General features: G+C 41.1%; 1 protein-coding gene across 1 annotated transcript in view; it reads left to right on the forward strand.

Moving 5' to 3' along the window:
* Positions 1 to 19,327, forward strand: part of VWC2L (von Willebrand factor C domain containing 2 like) — a 140,767-nt gene extending 121,440 nt beyond the window's left edge. Inside the window, 1 exon segment of the mRNA XM_090268753.1 lies at positions 19,179 to 19,327. Within this exon segment, the coding sequence (XP_090124879.1) occupies positions 19,179 to 19,327 (149 nt within the window).
* The last annotated feature ends 2,361 nt before the right edge of the window (positions 19,328 to 21,688 follow it).

A 21,688-nucleotide genomic window follows, 5' to 3' on the forward strand; every position in this document is an offset into this window, starting at 1 on the left:
CCTAACATCTTCCATGATCACTCTGCAAACTTCCTACTGCAGAGAAGAGACAAACTGAGATATGCTTTAACAAGTGCCTAGTTCAGTGTTTGGAATCAACTTTTTAGTCTAAAAGATTCTGGCTTGGAAATCTGCATATGAAATGCAAATGCTGTACAAATCCTCTTTATTGCTCAAATGCTCCAGAAAATACAATCCCTAGTGCTGTGCAGTGCCATTTGGAATGAAAACGAGCATCATATGAAAACGTGGGTGTATCTAAAGGTCAGTGGAATTTCAACCAGATGCTTTGCTTCCCCACCACGGTGTTGGCAGTAGGAGTGGCTTATCAATTCCACCTTGGGGAAATAAGTGTAAATATTTTTAATAACATTTTCCATTTCAACCTTAGCTCTTTAAAGTTCAAAACACAGTTTCACATTCAACTTTTGCTAATGTATTCAACCAATATTTATTACCACAAGTAAAATAGTTTAAGTGTCTAAAATGGAACTCATTGCTCCCCAGCCTCCACATATCATCACCATTGCCTCCTTCTGCCCTGAATATGTTCCCCTCTCTGTCCATCTCAGTGAATGGCCCACCTGTGTCACCTAATCCAGAAACCAGGGATAAGCTACAGGCTTCTTCCTCTGCCTCATCCCCTACATCCAATGTCACTAACGCTTACCATGTATGATATGAGAATTTTCCTGACAAGACTCATGTTTCTCACATAGACAATCATAATGGTTTGGTCACTCATGCCCTCGTCTCTCATCTTGCAAACATCTGTCTATTGTCTTCTACACTCTAGACAGAGTGAGCCTTCAGGAATGTAAATATCATGTCACCTCCCTACTTTAAACTTCTCAGTGGCTCCTCATTTTAGGTTAAAAATCCAAACATCTAATTTTGGTACAAAAGGCCTTCCATAATCTTCTGCTAGGCCTCTTTCTGGAATCATCTACCCTATTCCTGAAACCTGTAGTTTGGCTATAGAATCTCCTCTTTTTATCCAACATCACAAGACAAATTAGCAAGACAACTCCTGCCATTTAAGATTTTACAATATCTTAGAATGCATGAAACTGTTGAAGCATACACACACACACACACACACACACACAGATACATATGACACAAGTGGTATCATAAGGGAGAAACAATATGCTCTGAGGTTCGAAAGTTAAAGAACATGTGGGGGGAGATCAGTTTAGCATTCATAACATACTGCAAGTATAAATTTTACCAGTGGTTATAAAGAAAAGAAAAAGCATTCAAGAAAGAAAGAACATCATTCTGATATCACTCAGATTTTATAAGTCTTCTCATTCTCAAAGAACTGAGATGCTGTAGATTTCATAAGGAAGCTATCTGAGTGGGCAGTTTCATTGCCTGGAGCAGCCCAGACTCTAGCGGGATAGGTAACCGGGGAAGAAAAAGAATAATGAATATTTTAGATGGGTTATTTGTAAACCATAAACAAAGAGACTGTGCAGTGAGAAGGAATAGCTTTTTTGGACAAGCAGCCACTGTTGCTGGCAGTGTAATATTTCTCATTTCTTTTCATGACTATGATTAACCCCCATTTCCTTCCAAGCTATCCCTTCTCCCTGATTTTTATTGACTTCCCTTTTCAACCCAGACTCTGTGGTTCATTCATTCACCCTCTTTCTTTCCAAATCCCACTTGCTAGCAAAACCTCAAATCTACATCAATCTAAGTGTCTGCCTCCTCCAACAGCAGCCCCGGGCTGTTGGAGACATCTACACAAACACTCAGCTGCCTGCAACAGTGAACTCCAGGGCTCCTCTCCCAGTCAGACTTTCAGCCCAGCCATCCCAGCCTCCAGCACTGGCTCCCTTACTGCGTGCACTTGCTTCTCTCTCCCTGTCAGGAGATTGCTTTGTTCCTTCACAGCAAAGTGAGATAGCATCCTTTTTAACCCCCTTCCTTGCCAACCTCAAGAAACGTGTGTGTCCTTATCTTTGTATCATCCTTATCTCCATATTGCAGGAGAATTGTTCTTTCTTGTTAAAAGGCAGATTCTGCTGCAGGAGATCTGGGTGGGGCGTGGTGTCACTTGTTTCTAACAGGCTCCCTGGTGATGCCCAGGCTGCTGGCCCTGAGATCATGGCACTTTGGGCAGCAACTCATTCAATGTGCAAAGACCCAGAACTCCCTCTCCTCCGCACCTGCCATCCGCCCTTCACCGCGGGTTCCTTCCTCTTAGCAAATAGATAGGTACATCTCTCGGATCTTAACAAGGAGAATAGGGCCTCAGAAGTTCAAGGACTGTATTCCAGCCCCGTAACCACTCTTGTCATTTAGCCCCACATCTCACCTTCTCTTCAAAACAAGGCTTTCTTTTTCTTTTCTAATGTGGTTGACATTCAATATTACAGTATCCCCTCAGTTATAGCGGGTATTACATTCTAGACCCCCCCACGATAGGTGAAAATCTGTGAGGTAGGAACCTTACATTTATTTTAGTGTTTATATATATTTTAAGGCTTTATAAACCCTTCCCACCCACTTATAAACCTTTCCCAGTCCCTCCTTAACCTTTTCCACTCCCTTATTAACCTTTTCCACACATTTATAAATACTACTTATGTTCTTAAACATATTCTACTCTCTTAAACCTACATAACTTTAACAACATACGTATACAGTACCGCAAAATCCCACAATATAGCAAAACATCCGCGATAAATATTTAAATATATTTTTAAAAATCCCATGATACAGTGAGGCCGCGATATAGAGAGGGACCACTGTATCTTGTATTAGTTTCAGATGTACAGCATAGTGGTTAGATAATCCACGTACTTTACAAAGTGCTCCCCCAGCTATTTCCCATACCCACCTGGTGCCACACAGAGTTATTACAATATTATTGACTCTATTCCCTGTGCTGCAACTTACATCCCTGGGACTATTCTGTAACTACCAATTGGTAGTTCTCCATCCCCTTCGCCTTTCTCACCCAGCCCCCCAACCTCCCTCCGCTCTAGCAGCCGTCAGTGTGTTCTCTGTATCTAGGAGTCTAAAACAAGGGTTCTTGAGGGTGTCGCTTCCATTTTCTTTCCACACATCACTGTAAACGCACTGAAGTCAAGCTTCATCCCCACCACGACGGGGACGTTGCTTTGGCTTCCTGCCCGCTGGATACTAAACTCCATGGATACGTTCAGCTGTTGACTCCACATCTTGTAGCATCTGACTCCTTACAGAAACCCTGTCCATTGACTTCCACCGCATCGTCTCACTCCCGTCCCAACATCCGCTCATCCACAACCGCCTTCGCAGGGGGCCATGCCTCTCCTCTTGATTGAAACGTTACTTCCTTGGGGTTCCATCCATAGCAACCTTCCCATTATTTATTTTCTCTTTTCCCAGGAAGCCACTTTCATGGATTCAATAACCATCTACATCCGGAAGACTTCTAGATTGATGCTTCCTGTGCAGTTATCTCCCTGAGGTCCCCGCTGTTCTATCGAACCACTTAGTTTAAGCTTCCCACTGGTTATAAGCCAAAGACATTCAAAACTCACTGTGGACCTTCACCTAGACTTGACTACCCCATATTTCCCCTCTCCATGAAATAAGCTACCAGCTGTCCATTACAAAATCAAGATGTACGGACATCATTTTATTTCCTCCCTCTTTAAATACCACTTACATTAACTCTACTCCCTCTCACATTACCCCAGTTGGTCCCTTCTTCTCCATTCGTACTGCCACGATTTCTATGTGGGCCATTCCCATTTATTTTCTGGAGTAAATACCATTCTTGCTCCCTATAGGCTGGGGGCTTTCCCACCCCACACCGAAGCAGTAGTGATCTGGCTAAAGCACAAATATGATTGTACCACTCCACCACTTAAAAGTCCTTTAATCCTACTGCCCCCCTCCACACCCCCAGTGATATAACAGTAAAGTCTATTCTATTGAGTATAACTGACAAGGTCTCCCAGAACATGGCCACTGCCCTTCCTCCTCTTCCAGCTTCAGCCCCCTATACTCCTCTCGGGACCCTAAGGTTTAGCCACATAACATGCCTTATATTATTTTTCCCAGTGGGCCATAAGCCCTTCGTTGCTCATACCACTGACTCCTCACGCACCACTATCACCTGTTCACCCCACCAGATCTACTCAGTCTTCATGTGTTTCAGCAAGATTTCCCTTTCTCGGTTTTAATCAGATCCTCTCCTACATTCTCCTGTCAAATCCTGTTTCTAACTTTGGACTTGCCTCATTCTGCCAGAGGATCAGCCCACTGAGAGCTGAGAATATGCCTTGACATCACTGTATTCCTAGTGCTTTTCAGTCTCTGGTACATGGAAAGCCTGCAATAAATGCTTTTAAATAAATGAATAAATAAGCTATCCTTAATAATTGATACCTGTCAACGGGTAATTCCTGGGAAGGCAGTAGATCCGGGAATATCTTTGAGATAAGAGTGGCAGTATTTGCACTTAAGATGAATTACCCTGATTGCTCTTCTCTCCACCCTGCCCACCTCTAGGTGTTTTCTCTAATTTTAAGGAAAAATCACTTGGACAGGCAAGAATAATCTCAAGATTTCCAGGCTCCCATGGGGCCAGGCCCTAGTCTATAATTGTACTTTATTTACTTCCTTGTTAGTGCGTGAAACTATTTTCCTATTTTTAGAGAGCTCAATGTAATATTTTTACCATGTAAAACTTCAGTCTGAATGACCATATAAAATGTATTCCCAGAAACAAAATAGCACCTCTGAGTGTCTCAGCACATCAGCAATGCAGAAGGTTCCTTTGAAAGTTCAGTTTTGAAGATTGTTTATTCTGCAGCAATGCAAGCTTGGGCCAAACTCATTGTTTTTCTGCCTTAAATTGCATTGCAGACCTCAAGGAAAAGAACATAAACAGTTGGCAAATTTACAGCCTTTAAATAAAATTGCTTTAACTTGAAGGGATTCCCTTAATATTGTTTGTTATATTTTTTCTCCTTTTAACTACTCTCCCATTTCATAAGAATTCAGAACACAAAGTGTCACACAGAGAATCTGCTGCAAGCTAAAACTGAAACACACACCCACACCCACAACATCTTTTTCATGTAAATTCCTTACGCATTGGGTACCACAGCCAAAGGATAGAATAGGAACTGGAATGAGAGAACTCAGACAGTGTTATTCATTTTTCATCAGCGTTTTAATTCTGTCAATAAAACTAGCATATTGTAATCTTAGGCCAAGACTCCATACCAGGAAGACTGTCAGTAAATAAAAAATCATCTAGTGATTTCCCAACTCCATGACTTCACCTCCCTTGTTCTCCGGTTTAACTCTGCAGTCTACAATTTCAACCACTCTCTTGTTAATATCTCCTGTCTCTTAGCTCCTATCACCCCATCCCTGCCAAAACCCCAAAGCTAATAGTTGCAGAGCATATATCATATGCTAACCATTCTCTAAACTGTCCTGTGTGTGAACTCCGTTAATAATCCCAACAATCGAATCAGGTGGGTACTCTTATTGTTCCCAGGTAACATGTGAGGAACTGGAAGTAGAGAGACTAAGTGACTTGTCCAAGGTCACACTGCTATTAAATGACGGCTGTCTTCCCGGGCACTCAGAATATGGCTGAGCTCCAAGGGGCAGGATCACACGTGCAATCAAATTGGTACCACCATGAACTCATCACCATCCTCATCTAGACATTTACCCTGTTTAATAATTTTATTGTGCTTCCCCAGTAATCTTTCTATTTTCATTTTCTTAAATGACTTCATCTTCTCCCTTTACTCTCAGCATATTAGTACCCCTCCTTCTTCCAGAGATAGCAGAATTATTGGACAGAACCTCCTTTAGCTTCCTATTGCCTATTACAATAGAGGACAGCCCCCCATCTTCTATCTTAGAACACAGATTTCCATTCCGTTCTGCTTTCTCGGGGACTCTATTCTCTCAGTTACTCCTTCCCACCCCGCCTTTTTATACTCTACCTCTCTCTTCCCCGATTCTTTCCCACCAGCATTTAGACATGTTAATCTCTCTCCCACCCTAAATATCCTCCCTCAGCCCTGGTCTTGTACAGCTACTAACTGGGCTTTCTTTGCGTCCACATCCTCTTAGAACCCACCCAGCCTTCCACCTGCTGTAACCTTGCCCTTGTGAGTCACCAATACATTTGCCTCAGCCCATTCCTCATGAGCCATCTCAGATGCACTGGACGCTGCTGCGACTGCTCCTATCCAGAGCATCTCCTTTGCTCAGCTCCTCTGATACCACGCACGCACTGCCCCTTTTTCTCCTTCCTCTTTGGAGGCTTCCTTTTCATCACCTTAGTTGACTCCAGCTCTGCCATCTGCTGTCCTGGCCCCTCTTTCTTGCACTACACCAAATGCTCAAGGTAACTTCATCCTCTCCCCTGTCTTGACTCCCCATTCATTTACCAGGGACTCCCAATTCTCTCCCTGCACTCAGGCAATCCTGTTCCACTATTCACCTCCACTTAGATGATTCATGTGTGTGTAAATTCAACATTTCTAACATCAGCCTCACGGTCTTCCCCCAAATCCTGCTGCATTATCAGTGTCCTATATGATTGCTGAAATCAGAGATGTTATGGGCATCTTCTTACCCCACCCATTCCATCTACCACCACATCATGTTGGTTCTACTTCCTGAATAGTGCTCACATCCACTCACATCTCTCTGTTCCCACAACAACCACCCTAGACTAGCCCACCAATATCTCTGCCTTGACTAATGCCAGAATTGACTGAACTGGTCAGCTTTCTGTAACACAGCCCTCTCCTCTGATTCAACTCATTATCTAGAGTAAAGTCTGTGTAATCTGCTTACAAGGTATATCTGGTGATATCGTGGTTTGAGTTGCTCTTTAGATGGAATACAAAATCCCAAATATGTTTTTGTAAGATTTTATTTATTTTTTTGAGAGAGGGGAAAAAAGGGAGAAAGAGAGGGAGAGAAACATCAATGTCGATTGTTGCCTCTGGGAATCGAACAGGAGACCTTTTGGTTCACAGGCCGGTGCTCAACCCATTGAGGCACACCAGTCAGGGCCCAAATACGGTTTTTACAAAGCACCAAGCACTAGCTTCTACTTGTGTCCACAGACTTTTATTTTGTCCTCCCTTCCAAATGCTCTACAGTATCTCAGATGCTGCCCCTATGCCCCAAGCTTTGGTTGCATTTGGGAGCTGTTCACATGTGGCTTCTTTGCCCCCTCCTTCCTATTACCACCCATCACTGTCTCAAGGTAACCTTCCCTGACTTCTAATCTAGATTAAACCCCCTTAATATGTGTGTGATTTATCTTATTTTTCCTAAATTTCTTCCCATTGTTATTTCTAGTTGATATCTACTTTTGCCATATCCATACAGGAAGGAACTATTGCTGTCTGGTCAATGTTATATTTCTAGACTAAAAATATTTCTAAACTAGATTGACTATATAGTTTGTGAATTATTTTTACTAATGTTGTCATCATTTCTGTATCATAGTAATTAGCTATCTACAGGCATTATTAGGTGGACATTAAATAAAATATCATTTTGTTCTTAATTTACCCATGGCATGTCCAATAATACAAGGTGAGGCAAAAACGGGTTTACATTTTTGTGTATTTGAAACACAGAGTTTGTTCGTGTAGTATTACTTATTAATTATTGTATTATTTTTCATATGAACAACTGTAAACCTACTTTTGCCCCACCCTGTACATTACTATGAAAATCCTAGAAATGCCGGTAAGGCAGCTTTGGTCCTATGTTCCAATAATCAAATGATCTACCCATCAGCATTTTCCCCATTGCAAAGCATTTTGTGTCTTTGCAAATAGAGAATAAAAATGGAAAGTTTTCTGTTTCATCTCCACGATGAAATGTGTTGTGTGGGGGGGGGGGGTATGCTGCCCGCTTTGTTGACAAGCACACCCCACATCCCATGCCCCTCTCCCTTATTGAGGACATCAGTTTTATTCCAGCATGTTCAACCAAGCATAGTATTTTAAGGAAATAAAATAGATCGGTAGTTTTTGCATTAATGAAATAAACAGTTTTCAAAGATGATACTAAATTAGTTTCAGAAGTAGAAAACTTGTTGCTTAAACTAATTTTATTTTTCATAGGCAAGATAGATAAAACTGAGTCACGCAATCTTTTCTAACCAGATTCTATCCAAAATGTAAATATATACTATTTTCTTGCCGGTGACAACCAAGTTGTTTTTGGAAAGAAAGGTCATGAAATCATCCAAAATGGTTCCAAATGCCAAGTTCCACGCATGCCTCTTTGATTCTCAAAGCTGTCATGTAAGTAAAAAAGTCATGCTTATCAAAGGAACACAATAATGACAGCTCAGAGCTCGGTACTGAAGCTTGGATGTAATCAAACTGTTTAACCGCCCTTCACTGGCTCAGAATTTCTCCTCGGGAATGACCCGCTGCTAAAAGCCTATGTTCTTGCAGCGCGCCAAATGTATTGCCTTTTAGGATAAACTCAAGTTATTTTGAGGCATCTTTCAAAACTTAGGCTATACTATCTTCCTAGTTCCCAACAACATGGTTTTTATCCAAGTTGTCTTATCCCAAAGCAAGGGTTCTCATATCTTAGCCTGCATCAGAATCACCTGGAACAGTTTGTTAAAATAAATTGTTAGGCCGGTACGCAGAATTTTCTGACTCAGTGAGTGTTCTGTGGGGACGAAGAATTTGCATATCACAGATGTTCCCGGTGGGGCTGATAATGTTGATCAAAGGCCTACACTCTGAGAATCCCTGTCCGAAAGATAGTCCCTTTACTACAACTTAGTATTTCTTCCTCTTGGTCCCTCCAAATGCTCCGTTTTTCTTTCATTAATTCCTCCAGACCAGTACTGTCTGATGAAATATCCTGCGAGCTATCATATTTTCTAAAATAAAATTTCCTAAATTAGCCCCATTAAAAAGGTAAAAAGAGATGGAATTAATTTTAAGAATATATTTTATTTCACCCAATCTATCCAAAATATTTTTGCCCAACATGTAATTGACACAAAAATCATCAATGAGCAGTATTACATGCTGCATTTATGTGCAACACACACCAAGGCTTTGAGACCTGATGTGTATTTTTCACACTCACAGCCCCCCTCACTTCGGAATAGCCTCATGTCAAGCACTCCATGGCCACCCCTGGCTGGTGGCCACCACAGACGACGGCTCAGCCCTGGAATTTCAGAGTCAAGGAGACTGAAGAACTGATGCCTCTGCTTGGTCTGCCTCTCTCTGATTTTTCACTCCATTTCCTCTGCTTAAAATGTGCCTGATTTTCAGATGCATTATCAATTAAATAACACATTTTAAGGACAAAAACAAAACCATTACATCATTAAATGCACACATTGATTTTAAAATGCGTGCCAATATATGAATTTTCTCCATTTTTATGCACAGAACCAAATATAAAATATTGCAATGCACCTGTTTTTCTCCCGTTGTTTTGGCCTACTCATATCCTCCCCCATCAAAAACCTTCCCTTCCAGCAAGATAATCGATGCTAAAAGCACAGTTTTGGGGCTTTATTTTTCCTTCTTTCTCATATAATCCTATACAAACACACACACAGAAGTTTGTCTATATTTGTTTTCTAAAAATAGGATCATCTTATACCTGCACTTCTCTGCATAATTTCTTTCTTATTCAATACAACTAACAAAACATCCCCACAAGTCAGATTGGGGGTTGTAATTCATTCTTTTTTAATGGCTACAGTAGAGTCCTTGCAGTGGGGATCCATCATTTATTCAAAATTTCTGTTATTGGCAGACATTCAGATTTTTTCCCGTATTTTAAAGCACTGAGAAAATGCTGCAAAAAGAAAAACCTTTAGATAGATATTTTGATCTATAGGTATATATATTGTCTACTCTCTCTTTTATTTAGCTTGCAATCTCTTTGTTAGCTTCTAACTTAGACTTTCTCTCACCATATCTGGGCTCTTCCTTTCCCACAAACAAAAGCAGTTATCATTAGTAGTCCAAGCAGAGCATTTTAAGTCATTTTCCTAATGAACGCTTCCACAGCCAACAACTGGCGCAGACCAGTACCTCTCCCTTTAACCCTCCCCAACGATGCTGTCTCTACTCACAGGAGAAATCCACATAGAAATGATTTTGCTGTTATATGCTCACTCGCTGTGAAAAAAAAAAAAAAAAACTTGACATCAACAAGATTAATTTCTTCACTAATGTTGTGAAATTAACAAAACAAAACTTAGACTAGAAATCAAAGGACCTGGACTCTCTAACCTACCCAAAGAAGCATGATTGCAACTCAGGTAATGACTATAATCAGAATGACAAATAGCAACAACTAACATTTATTGAGTGTTAGGATGTAACAGGCACTGTTCTAGTTTCTTTACATATGTAATTCATTTGCTCCTTCAAACTTCCATAAGGAGGTACTCTTATTATTTTAACATTATTCCCACTTTACACCCGCGGACCCTGAGATCAAACCTACAGCAAACGGCAGAATCAGGAGTGAAATGTGGACATCAGAGTCTGAATCTCCTCACCTAGAAGTAAATCAACTCAGCTACTCGATAAGGAAGTAGTAAATCCCCTCAACTCCTCTCTCTTTAAACCTCAGTTCCTGATATTACTGGTACAATAGTGCCAACTCTTCCAACCTTAAAGATTGCTGAGAAAAAAAAAAATAGGAAAGTGATTTAAAAACCACTGAAAGCTCTAACAACGGAGGCTGTCTCATTTCAGCTCGGAAAATTTGGCTGGGACTGTTTCATTGCTCGCAGCAAAAACTAAGCAGATAAAGGGGTTTATGAAACAGCGAACCAAGACATATGCTGACCGCACCCACCCTTCTGAAGGGGAGGCTGGACATCCAAGGCCAGCATATCGAGCGTGAACTACCCCAGATTCTGGCAGTCTCCTGATTTGCCTGAAATTAGAAAAAGAGCAACCAACCTTTCCCTCTATTGTGCAGCCTGACCACATCCTTCCTCCCTGCTCCAGCCCTTGCATTACTTAATTGGAGCACCAGGCTATAAATCTTACGCACTTAAGGGCCGGGAGGCTCTCTGGAGCTCTCACACTGAAATTTGTGTGAGAGTTCGGCAATACTGAATTTTCAAATAAAATGATTAACAGGAACCTTTAGGGCAGCCTCAGAGAAAACAATTCTTCCTGAATCTTACCACCTTCATCTGAGGAAGCTTTTTGTTCTTAGGTTTAATAAAATGGTTGGAAAGGAGCAGAGCCATGAATGACTCAAAGCAGAAACAGAGAGGCACTCCATTTTCCACTCTGGAAACTCCCTTCAGCAATCAAAATCTTGTCACTGCTCTCTGTCCAGGCCTAATAAGGCCATTGGAATACGTGACTGAGATGCTTTCAATCACTTCATTCAATTTTAACTGCAATCAGCTCTAATTACTGGTTTTTTAAGAAACATTTTCTTCAAGATTTTAATAGTTAGAAATGGGTTCACCTGATCAGAAAGCCAGTCTGCTTTTCCATAGCATGATAATGACTTTATGAAGCAGAGAATTAAAATCAGTTGAAAGGAAGAACATAATCCAATCTGATTCAACCCCAGACTGAGGCCTACATGCCTACTATTTGCTGAAACATTGATTTAGATGCTCTGCCAAATAAATATGGGATGTTTATGTTCTCACACAATAGGAATCTGCCTCATTTGTGAAACAGGAAGATCGTTTACAACCAACTTCGAAAAGACACCACGTGTCAATAATAAATTTTCAAATCAAGGCCAGAAATGGCAACACTCAAACAGGGACCATTTAGCAATATGAAGTTGTTATTAGAAGAAGGATTTTCAGGGATGCCGTGCCAACTTATAATTTGGAAGCATCTGTAAAGTGATCGTGATGGGCCCAGCTGTCCTAGTCTCTGGGAAGGAAGAAGCTTGGCAGGAGAGAGGATCTGGGTCAGCAAGCAACAAGGACAGGGGACCTCCTACTGAGAGAGCTCAGTGCCAGTCTGCCTGCCTTCCAAGACGATCACTGGAATCACACTGTTTTCTCGGCCATATCTGCTTCTTGGGAGCTATCCTGCTTTGCAGTTCCTGAGAACTGGAATAAAGCTGTTGCAGGGACCCAATTCCCTGCCCCACATGGGAGTTTGGTAGCCAGACCTACCCCTTTCCGTACACTCTTTGCCTATTCACCCCTTTACCTACCTTCTCTCCACCCTCCTCCCAGCAGGAATTTAAATTTCCCAGCCTTTTTCCTCTAACGCATCCAGGTGCTATGAAAATATAGAACAAATGAAAAGTAGCTCCTACTCACAGAAACATTGGCTTCTGGAACGAAGCATGCAAGAGTGGCTGTGTATGGCCCAACTCAATCACTTACAAGCTGTGTGACTTTGAGGAAGTTTCTTGACATTTCTATGTCTCATTGCCTCACATATAAAACAAAGAAAATAGTAGCTCATGTGAGAAGGAGAAAAGGTCATGCATGAAAATGCTTTAAAAGTATTCACTGAATTTAGTGTTGTCAACTGGATCTGGGTTTCACATAAGCTTCCTGCAAGAGAAAGCTGGGGAACAAGGGAATGTATGATTATGACCGACATTTGGAGTAAATCACAGCACATATAAAGAAAGAGTCTCCTCAAGGAAAGTTTCAACCAGGGATCAGAATACGAGGGCTGAGATTTAAGCTCTCCTGTTGTTTACTTCTCTGCCCTTTATCAATCCTTTAATCTCTTTCTCAGCATTGCTTTCTTCATTTGTGCAACAGGATTCATGATAAACACCTTATAGCATGATGGTGAATAAGAAATAAGAAAACATTTATGAACATGATCTGTAAACTATAAAGAATTTTTCCACTTAGTGTCAAAGCATTTGACTGTATTGTCTTTATATTCTTTATAGCACAGAATGACTTGAAATAGCCCTGTTTAATTGGGTTTTTTGTCTGATTTACACCCCCCCCAGAATGTCAACTCCCTAAAGGCAGAATCTCTGCCTTTTTTATTGAATTTATTGGGGTGACATTGGTTAATAAACTTATATAGATTTCAGGTATTAATTACATAATACATTGTCTGCATAGTGTATTGTGTGTTCATCACACCAAGTCAAGTCTCCTTCCATCACCATTTATGCCCCCTTTTACCTTCTTCTACCTCACTCTATACCCCTTCCCTTTCTCTCTGGTAATCATCATGTCGTTGTGTGTGTGTATGAGTTTTTCTTTGTATTTATATTAATAACTGTATCACTCATGCTTAGAGCAGTCTTGTTCTGAATGAATAAATATTCAAGACATGCATACTGGCAGTCAGCCCCAGAAAAAAAAAATCGAAGCAGATAAAGTTTTCCACATTGATCTCTCTTCCCATCCCTCTTAAATCAGAAATGAATTGCCCCCTTTCTTTGATTGGGGAATTCTCTACATATAAAGAAAGCCCATCTCTCCCTAGAGAAGCTGCAAATTCCAGAGTCATGTCCCAGCCTCCCTTGCAGCTACAGTGCAGGTATTTAACTAGGTTCTGTCCTCGGGCTTACCTGCTGCAGACTTTAAATTGAAAGCTAGTAATTTCAGCATAGGACCATACAGTCTTTATTCTTGCAAGACTGGTAAGAAAGGCAGCTGTGTGCCCATGGGTCTAGCAACAGCGTCCCAGGTCCTGGGTTGGTGGTGTTAATGCAGCAAGCTGCTATATCTGCACCCAAGGTGTGTTTGCACTGGGTCAAATCTGTGGCATTATTTTGACATTTGCTCTTAATTGTATTTTATGCTCCAAGCTTGGTTCTTTTGGCTATTCTGGATAATCTTTAGATAGAACTTCCTCTAAGTTGTACCTTTTATTCAGGGTTTGTTTTGTTGCTGGACTGGTAAAATCCTCCTCTTCCCCAAAATGCCCAGTAGAACCTTTAACAGGCCCATGATTCTGGTTCCCTAAGGGACTCCAGATACATTTTTCTTTCACAAATTACCTTCCTCCTCCAGCCCTTTTCCTTCTCCTCCACTCAGATCAAATCATACATTTCCTAGGCCTTCTTTCCCCTAGGACCTTACTTTCTATAAGGCATAATCTGATCAATTAATTCAAGCCAATGTGGTAATAATTGACACTAATCTAATATTACCCCAGCACCTTAGCAGATATTTTTTAATACCTCAAAGCAAAAGAGAAAGAAATGTGTTTTCACTACCACACAGTGCCAGGGCCTGTGAAGGCTCTTGTCTATGTCTGTAATCTCAAAGGACTTGAATCCATAAAGATGTCATGTCTAGTCTGACTTGGATGCTCTGTGGACTGATCACATAGTGATAATATGCATTTTATGTCATCAGTGCCTTTACTTTATGATAGTACACACACACGCTGACCTAACTAAAACACGTCAATAGCTTCCTATGGCTTTTAGAATGATAGAACTCTTTAACACACTCCAAATCTTTCCATTTACCCAGAGCCCAGATCAAGTTCTGTTACAACCTTCCACAGCTCTCTGATCCTGTCCTTCAGAGCATTGATTCCATGTTACATATTTGTTCCTTCATGCAACTGATGTGATGTTTAGCATCATAGCAAGCATAGATCCATAGGATGTGAGCTCAAATTAACTATTGACTTCCTTTTTCCATACAGTTTCTATGCACCTTTTTATGCAGGAAATGCATAGTGGATGAGTTGAATCTGCTCAGTTCTTACAACCACAAATATGACAGACTCCCTTCTATTTTCTTCTGGTTTCTTAGGCCTTCGAAGCCACAAGAGATCATTCCAAATACCTTTTCTCTGATCGTTGGATATTCTGTGTAAATGCCTTACGGGTTCCTTTGCGAGGTTGAGGTGGAAAGACAGGAAAAAATACTGCTGATAAGACAGTGCTCCAGGCTCCCACAGCAACCTCACCAGATTGGTCTGCCTTATAAGATTATTTTGAATGATTTCTACTGTGGAAAAAATGTTTTCAAATCATTTTTATTTTCTAGGTGTGCAAAATAAGTGCTCTGACAAGTGTAGGATAATAGGGAAAATTATTGATATGTTTCATGGAAAAAAAATGTTTTATGTATGAGAATTCCTGGCCTGCTTTTCCTTCTTTCCTTTTTTGCTCCAACTCCCAGTGAAGATTTAAGCTGCAATTCCCACTGTATTGTATTTTCAAAAATATGATCCTTTCTGAGACAAGACAATATCGTCCCCCATTGGTATTCAAGTTACGGAGTGCTGCCTAAAGTCACATCTATAATTAATTGTAGAACCACAGCTTAACCCAGGTCTCCCAAGTAGCGGTTTCCTTTCATTCACACCCCATGGGAACTGCTGCCCCGCGAGAAGCCAAAGTCCAATACTGCAAGCATCTTCTCCACAGAAACTTCCTTTTCACTGGTAGGTACTTGATATTTTCTGGAGACACGATCTAAAACCAGTAGATCTGATAAAGTTCCATAGAAAAACAGTCTCACGTCTTGCTAGCCATCCCATTTCTTAGCTTGGTATGCATCCTCAAACTAAAACCAAGTGGACTTCCAAATTCTGAATAGAAACTCAGGATCTGGGGAAAGAATGCACTCCATGGATTCCTATAGGTTGGGGAGATTCGACTTCATATTCCACTGATGTTATGTACTAGATATGTGATTCCACACAAGTCATTTTTCATCTTTGAGGCTCAGTGTCCTGAGGATGTAAGCATGCACCTTATATGGTTTATTGGAAAGATTAAATGAGGCAAACTTCTGGCATGAAGTACATGCTCAAGAAATTATCACTCTGTGTTTCCTCTAATTAACAAATTTTTAAACTTATATTACTAGGGCTAGATCTGATGTGTGTGTGTTGGGAGTAGGGCTGATCTATAGGTTCAAAAACTAATTTTGCTTCCAATATATAGCTAGTTTGTTCATTCTATGTCATTCATTTAAACATATACTGAGTTTTTAATACTTGCTGGGCACAGTGTTAGGTCTGGACCATAAGAAATGATAGATACTCAGTTCTTGTTTTCAAGGAGCTAATGATTTAAATCATACCTGACAGATGAGATGTCCTGTGTTCCTAAAGATTTCTAAGAGAGAAGATCTCCTCACACTGTTGGGAGATCTGCCATATTCAATTCTCAGTTCTCCGAGCAATTTGTGTGTGTTTACAATTCCTTGACAATCAATGTGCCTCCATTTCCTCTTATGCTAGGCGTCAGAAGAAAGAAACAACAGTTGGTCACCATTTTTCACCTAATAAGCTTTCATTCCCCAAGAGTTATTGAGTTATTCCTCTGTCTTCTCTTTCTAGATTAAATAATTCCAATCCCTTTAACCTTTTCTCAGAGGTCCCATTTGCCAGCCTTCAGTTTAATCATTTTCACTGCTCCCCTCTGGAGTCTCTCCAAGTCTTCTGCATTAAAATATGTTGCTCTTGTTACTGAGTTCACTCTTCTAAGCATCTTATTCTTTCACATAAACCAAGACAAAAGGAAAGCAGCTCCCAAAAAAAAGAAAGTGAACAGCCAGAAGGACAGATTTCTTACATAAGGAATTCATGGAGAACACTCACATGCTCAAAGAAAATTAGCATTTACTGTCACCACTATTACGAAGGACAGGCCAAAACCAAAACAGTTTCTATATTGTGCCAACCATTCTGTTTGACAATTATCTAAATGACTTTTCAGCAGATCAGACTATTAACAGCAAACTCCAGGCTTGCTTGAGTTATCCCTGAAATTTTCAGAAAGATGCTAATAAAATCGCTGTTAATGAGATCAAACAGGATTTTCTGATTCTGTAAAATACCTCCACCTGCCAAGGAGACCATAGAGAAGCTGGCACGTTATTCACAGGCAGTGCCTTTGACTGGTCAGTCCTACCAAAGGGCAAAGAACCTTTCTTTGCATTCTGTCAATCACTATAAATTAATATTTCCTGAGCTGAGCATTCAGCAAATTCTAAATAACTCTTAAGAAATGATGTCTTGAGGCTGATCGAATACATGCTGATCAGAGTTTGGCACTGACATGGGCAGAAAGGAGAGTATATGAAAACCAGAACCCTAGTAAAATAACTCAAGACATGCATGATTAAAAATAAATAAATAACTAATTTAAAAAGAGATGCACGATGTTACCCGAGTGAGCCAGCAACATTCCTCTACACATGCACACATGGTTAAGACTCTTCTGACAAATTTCCAAATCCTCTCAAGAAGCTGGGAGAATACTTACTGAATAATATTCTGCCTACTTCAGGGACTTCTTTGATTTGAAACCGCTGTTTAGGAATTTTTTTTTTTTTTCATTCCCCATTTGGAAATGTTAGATGTAGGGAGGTGGAGTGAGAGGAAGGACTGCCCTCTCTAGATGATTCCAGGATAACAGAGGTGGTCGTCATTTAGTTCCATGGCTGAGCTGGGCTCTGGCCTGGTCTGACCTAGAACAAGGTGGGCTGAGAGAGCTCTGTTAACAACAGCCAAGGGAGAGCCAGCTATGTTCTGGAAACGTCTCCTTGCCAAGTTCTCTGAAGACTCCCTCAGGTCTGGTAACAGAACAAATTCATGATTTGGTATGGCATTCTCCCAGGGAGGTGTAGTCCCAAAGGCAGATGAATCTCTCAATATCTAAATCCTAAGACTTAGGAACCTGATACCGTGAGCCTTAAACAATCAACAATTTGGATGGCCAGGGGCTAAGAGCCACAGCCTCATAAGAAGTGCCCTCCTGGGTAAAAGTCAATGTTCACTACCTGTTCAATTGTCAGCCTTGACCTGTTATACCCCTCCTACTTTTACTAGTTCTCCATATCCAGGCAAATGTCTAAGGTGTTTGTCCACCAGAGTGAAGGAAAGTCACAGGTACATGAATGCCGCTGGGAGGAAGTGCACGCGCAGGTGAGGTCTGGGAGTTCTAAACAATGGGTGATGAAAGCCATAACATACTGAGTAGTTTTATGTTGACAAATAGGTATTGTTACTTAGTAGTTACCATTTCTATAAAAGCAAGATTCCAGTTATGAAGTGGAACTACAGGTCGCCTGTTTTATTTATTTGATAGTAAATACAGTCTCGTAAGCTCTAATCAAGTGGCGAGAGAGTGAAAGTGGGGCACTGATGTTGATGGATGTTGCCATGTTACTTTGCAGTGGTTACGGCAAGTGGCCAGTAATGCTGGGTTAATAAATCACTGCTAGACACAACTCTGTGTTCCCTCCCTTTATCCTAACATGGACTTCAGAGACATACCAAATTATTTCAAGGAAACAGCAATTTGCACTATCCCACTATAATCCACTGCACCCTGGGAAGCAATTTTTATTCCACTTGAATCTGAGAAATAGTATCACCAACATGGAACACTGGCATTTATGCATAGGGAGGGTTAGAAAAAAAGAGGAAAAAAAAAAAAAAAGTAAAGGGAAAGTCAGAGAGAGGAAAGAGAAAGACAAGAACTGGAAAACTGAGACTGGCAAATTCTAAAAACATCCATCTACAGTGAGCAAGTGACATTTTCAGTAAAGAGGTTCAGAATCTGAAAAAGTAAAATAAAATTCTGATCCACTTTCAAAAGCCAATCATTTGGGTCATTCTTTAAAATAAATAAATAAATAAAAGATAACCAACAGATTAAAGGAACTCCATTTATAAAAATCAAATGAGTCTCTAACAAAGCCTGTTTGGGACATGAATAAATCATCTGGTCATGAATTATTCATTATTATCAAGAAACAAGCTGGGGATTCCAGGAACTGGGCTTGGGGAGGTGCTGAAACTGGGGAGTGAGTGAGTTCATCATCTCATACCCACCATGAGAAGCCAGAGAACAGGCCACAGGGTACCATCATCTGATGCAGACCTCGTTGGACCCCAACTTGGGTTTCAAAGGACACTTTGGCAGCCTTTACACCCCAAAGCATAAAGCCAATAGAGTTTAATTCATAAAGCCTTACTTTAGAAAACTGCACGTACTCAGTAACAGACAATAATATTTGGGGGCACTGGATCTTTAAAATGCTGTGTGCAAAAGACAGTAGGATTTGAAAGTTTTTATTTAAATCCTCTCATGATAAACTGTTAAGCATAGTCTCACCAACTGATTCACGACATCGGGGTTGGATTTTTTAACTGGGGTGGGGTGGGGAAGAGAGAGAGGGAGCCTCTCAGATTCAATCAAATAATCAATGTATGTGTGTGTTCCAGGTCCAAACTGCTTCGCAGGAACTACAATAATTCCGGCTGGCATTGAAGTGAAAGTGGATGAATGTAACATCTGTCACTGTCACAACGGGGACTGGTGGAAGCCGGCTCAGTGTTCGAAACGCGAATGCCAAGGCAAGCAGATTGTATAGAACAAATTCCCCACCGATGGCGCGTTCTTAGGAGAGGACGCTATGGTTTCTACTCTGCACACGTTTAAAACAAAACAGAACAAACACACAAACTCCTGCCAGCTACAACGGGGTCACCAGCAAAACCTTTTAGGGTTGACAAAAGTGAATATTTTACTAAGAGGAAATTTTTCTCTTTCTCTCTTGCTATATAAAATATATATAGTATATAGCTATCGAAACCGCTTTTGTAATTTCCATGCTTGATGGTGACTTGACGACTGGATTTCTGGAACAAAAACAAGATATAGCCTTGTCCAGGCTCCTTCTCCAGGGACACCTCTAGCCTGCCAGCTCACCGTCCGCCAAGTTCATTCATTTTTACTCTCCTGTTCGTCACACATGGCATTTTTCTCTTGTAGCATTTCTTTTCCCCATTTTGAGTTTAAAGGGCCAGAATTGACCACACAGTCAAGTTCTGAGCTGTGTCCAATAAGCTCTGGTAAAGCAATGTCAGGGGTGAAGGCCCTGCCTGACCAGGAAGACCAAAAGCATCCCGCCAACCACTCACTCCCCACGAGTGACTCAGGCCCTGTAGGCTAAGAGAAGAGAGGTGCACACAAACGGACCCACTGCTGGGCAAGACAGGGACCTGGTGCTTGGTGCATTGTTTGGGGACTCCCAATTTCATTCTTACAACCCATACATCTCATCTGCAAAACCTTGAAACTGCCAATCAAAAACTAGTATGCGAAGTACACCATGAATGGGACTAAAGAATCCAAAGGAGACAGGTATTCAAAATGGTAGCATTATTAGTCACCAAGCTTTCTCATGATGCTGAATTTGTGTTCAGCTTGTAACTAAACACACTCTAAACCCACTGTCAGCTGGCACTATAAATACCAGAACCAGGGTGAGTAGCCCCACTGTGAATCCGAATCCTTCTGAACACTACTGGCTTTTGAGTTCAGAGTTGGCTGAAAGCCAGTAGTACACACAGACAGTTTTTATGGGTCAGGACCGTGATTGCCATGTTCGAGTAATGACCACTCCGCCCTATGTCTAAAACACAGATTCAGGACACTCTTTCCACCTCAAGTGCTGATTTAAATTAAAGATTTAAAGATTAGGGTAGAGTGAGTCTTGCACAATACAATTCCATTTGTTGAACACTTTTTAAAATGTATATATTAGATACCGACCAATTAAAGTGAACCTTTGAAGAGTCTCAAGGTTGCCCTGGTAATGCTGCTAGTATAGTAACTGGAAAGATTAAATACACAGGGTATCTGATGCCACCTCGAGTCAAGTGCAAATTTAGCAATTATGAAACCACATGGCATAGTTAGTCGCTTATTCCACTTTCCTGTCTTGAAAACCCTGGTGCAGATCTGGCAAGGTCCTTGAGGAAACTCTAAGGTTGTCTTCATTACCATTGTTCTTTCCTTTTCTGTCCTTACCCAACCTGGGCTTTGCCATAACTCCTGTGGAGTGCTACATTCTAGAACAAGGTTTCTCAACCTCAGTGCTATTGATATTAGGGGCTAGACAATTCATTGTTGGGGGGGGCAGCTGTTCTGTGTATTTTTAGTATGTTTAGCAGGATTCTTGACCTCTCTTCACTGAATGCCAATAGCAACACCCTAGTTGTAACCACAGAATGTCTCCGGACATTCCAAATGTCCCTGAGAAGTAGGGGAGTGGATAAAATATCACCTGGTTGAGAAGCAGTGGTCTAGAATAATCAGCATAGAGTGGTTTCTGCCAGGGGACATACCGGACAAGCTCTGGCTGAGCCTGTGGTTGAGTTGAGCCTCTGAGCCCTATGGGACATTCACAATCAGCAGCTCCATGGGGGAGGGCTTGGTCCCCTCCAAAGGAAAAAAAAAAAAAGATGCTTCTATTGCTTCTATGCTTCCATGCCATAGGTCCACCCTTAGGACACATAGTTCTTGGGTCTCATCAACTGGATTTTCATTTACAATCTCTCGTCCCTGAAAGCACCTTTTTTCATCAAAAAAGAGTTGTCATCCCAAATTAACGTGCTGATGAGTTGGACCTGACACTTCCCATGCACACTGCACTTGTGTTATGATACAAAAGCCATGCCGGCACCATCCAAGGAAGAACATCAAGCCACCATCCCTTAGAACACCAATTTGCAATAAGGTTGGTGCCTTTCAGTTGCCACCATGGATACATCATATAGACAGTCATGAATCATTCATGACCAAAATTCTGCACGATTTATTCCTGCACTCCAAAGTAAAGGCATTCCATACTTCAGCTTGTGTCTAGACAGAGATGTATTACAGAGCTTGCTTTGCCCTGAGGTTGTCTGCTTCCAGCTTCAAAAAGCCACACACTCTTGGAAAGAAA

The sequence above is a fragment of the Furipterus horrens genome, unplaced genomic scaffold (genome assembly GCF_987537825.1).
Source record: "Furipterus horrens unplaced genomic scaffold, mFurHor1.1.pri manual_scaffold_1, whole genome shotgun sequence".
Classification (NCBI taxonomy): Eukaryota; Metazoa; Chordata; class Mammalia; order Chiroptera; family Furipteridae; genus Furipterus; species Furipterus horrens.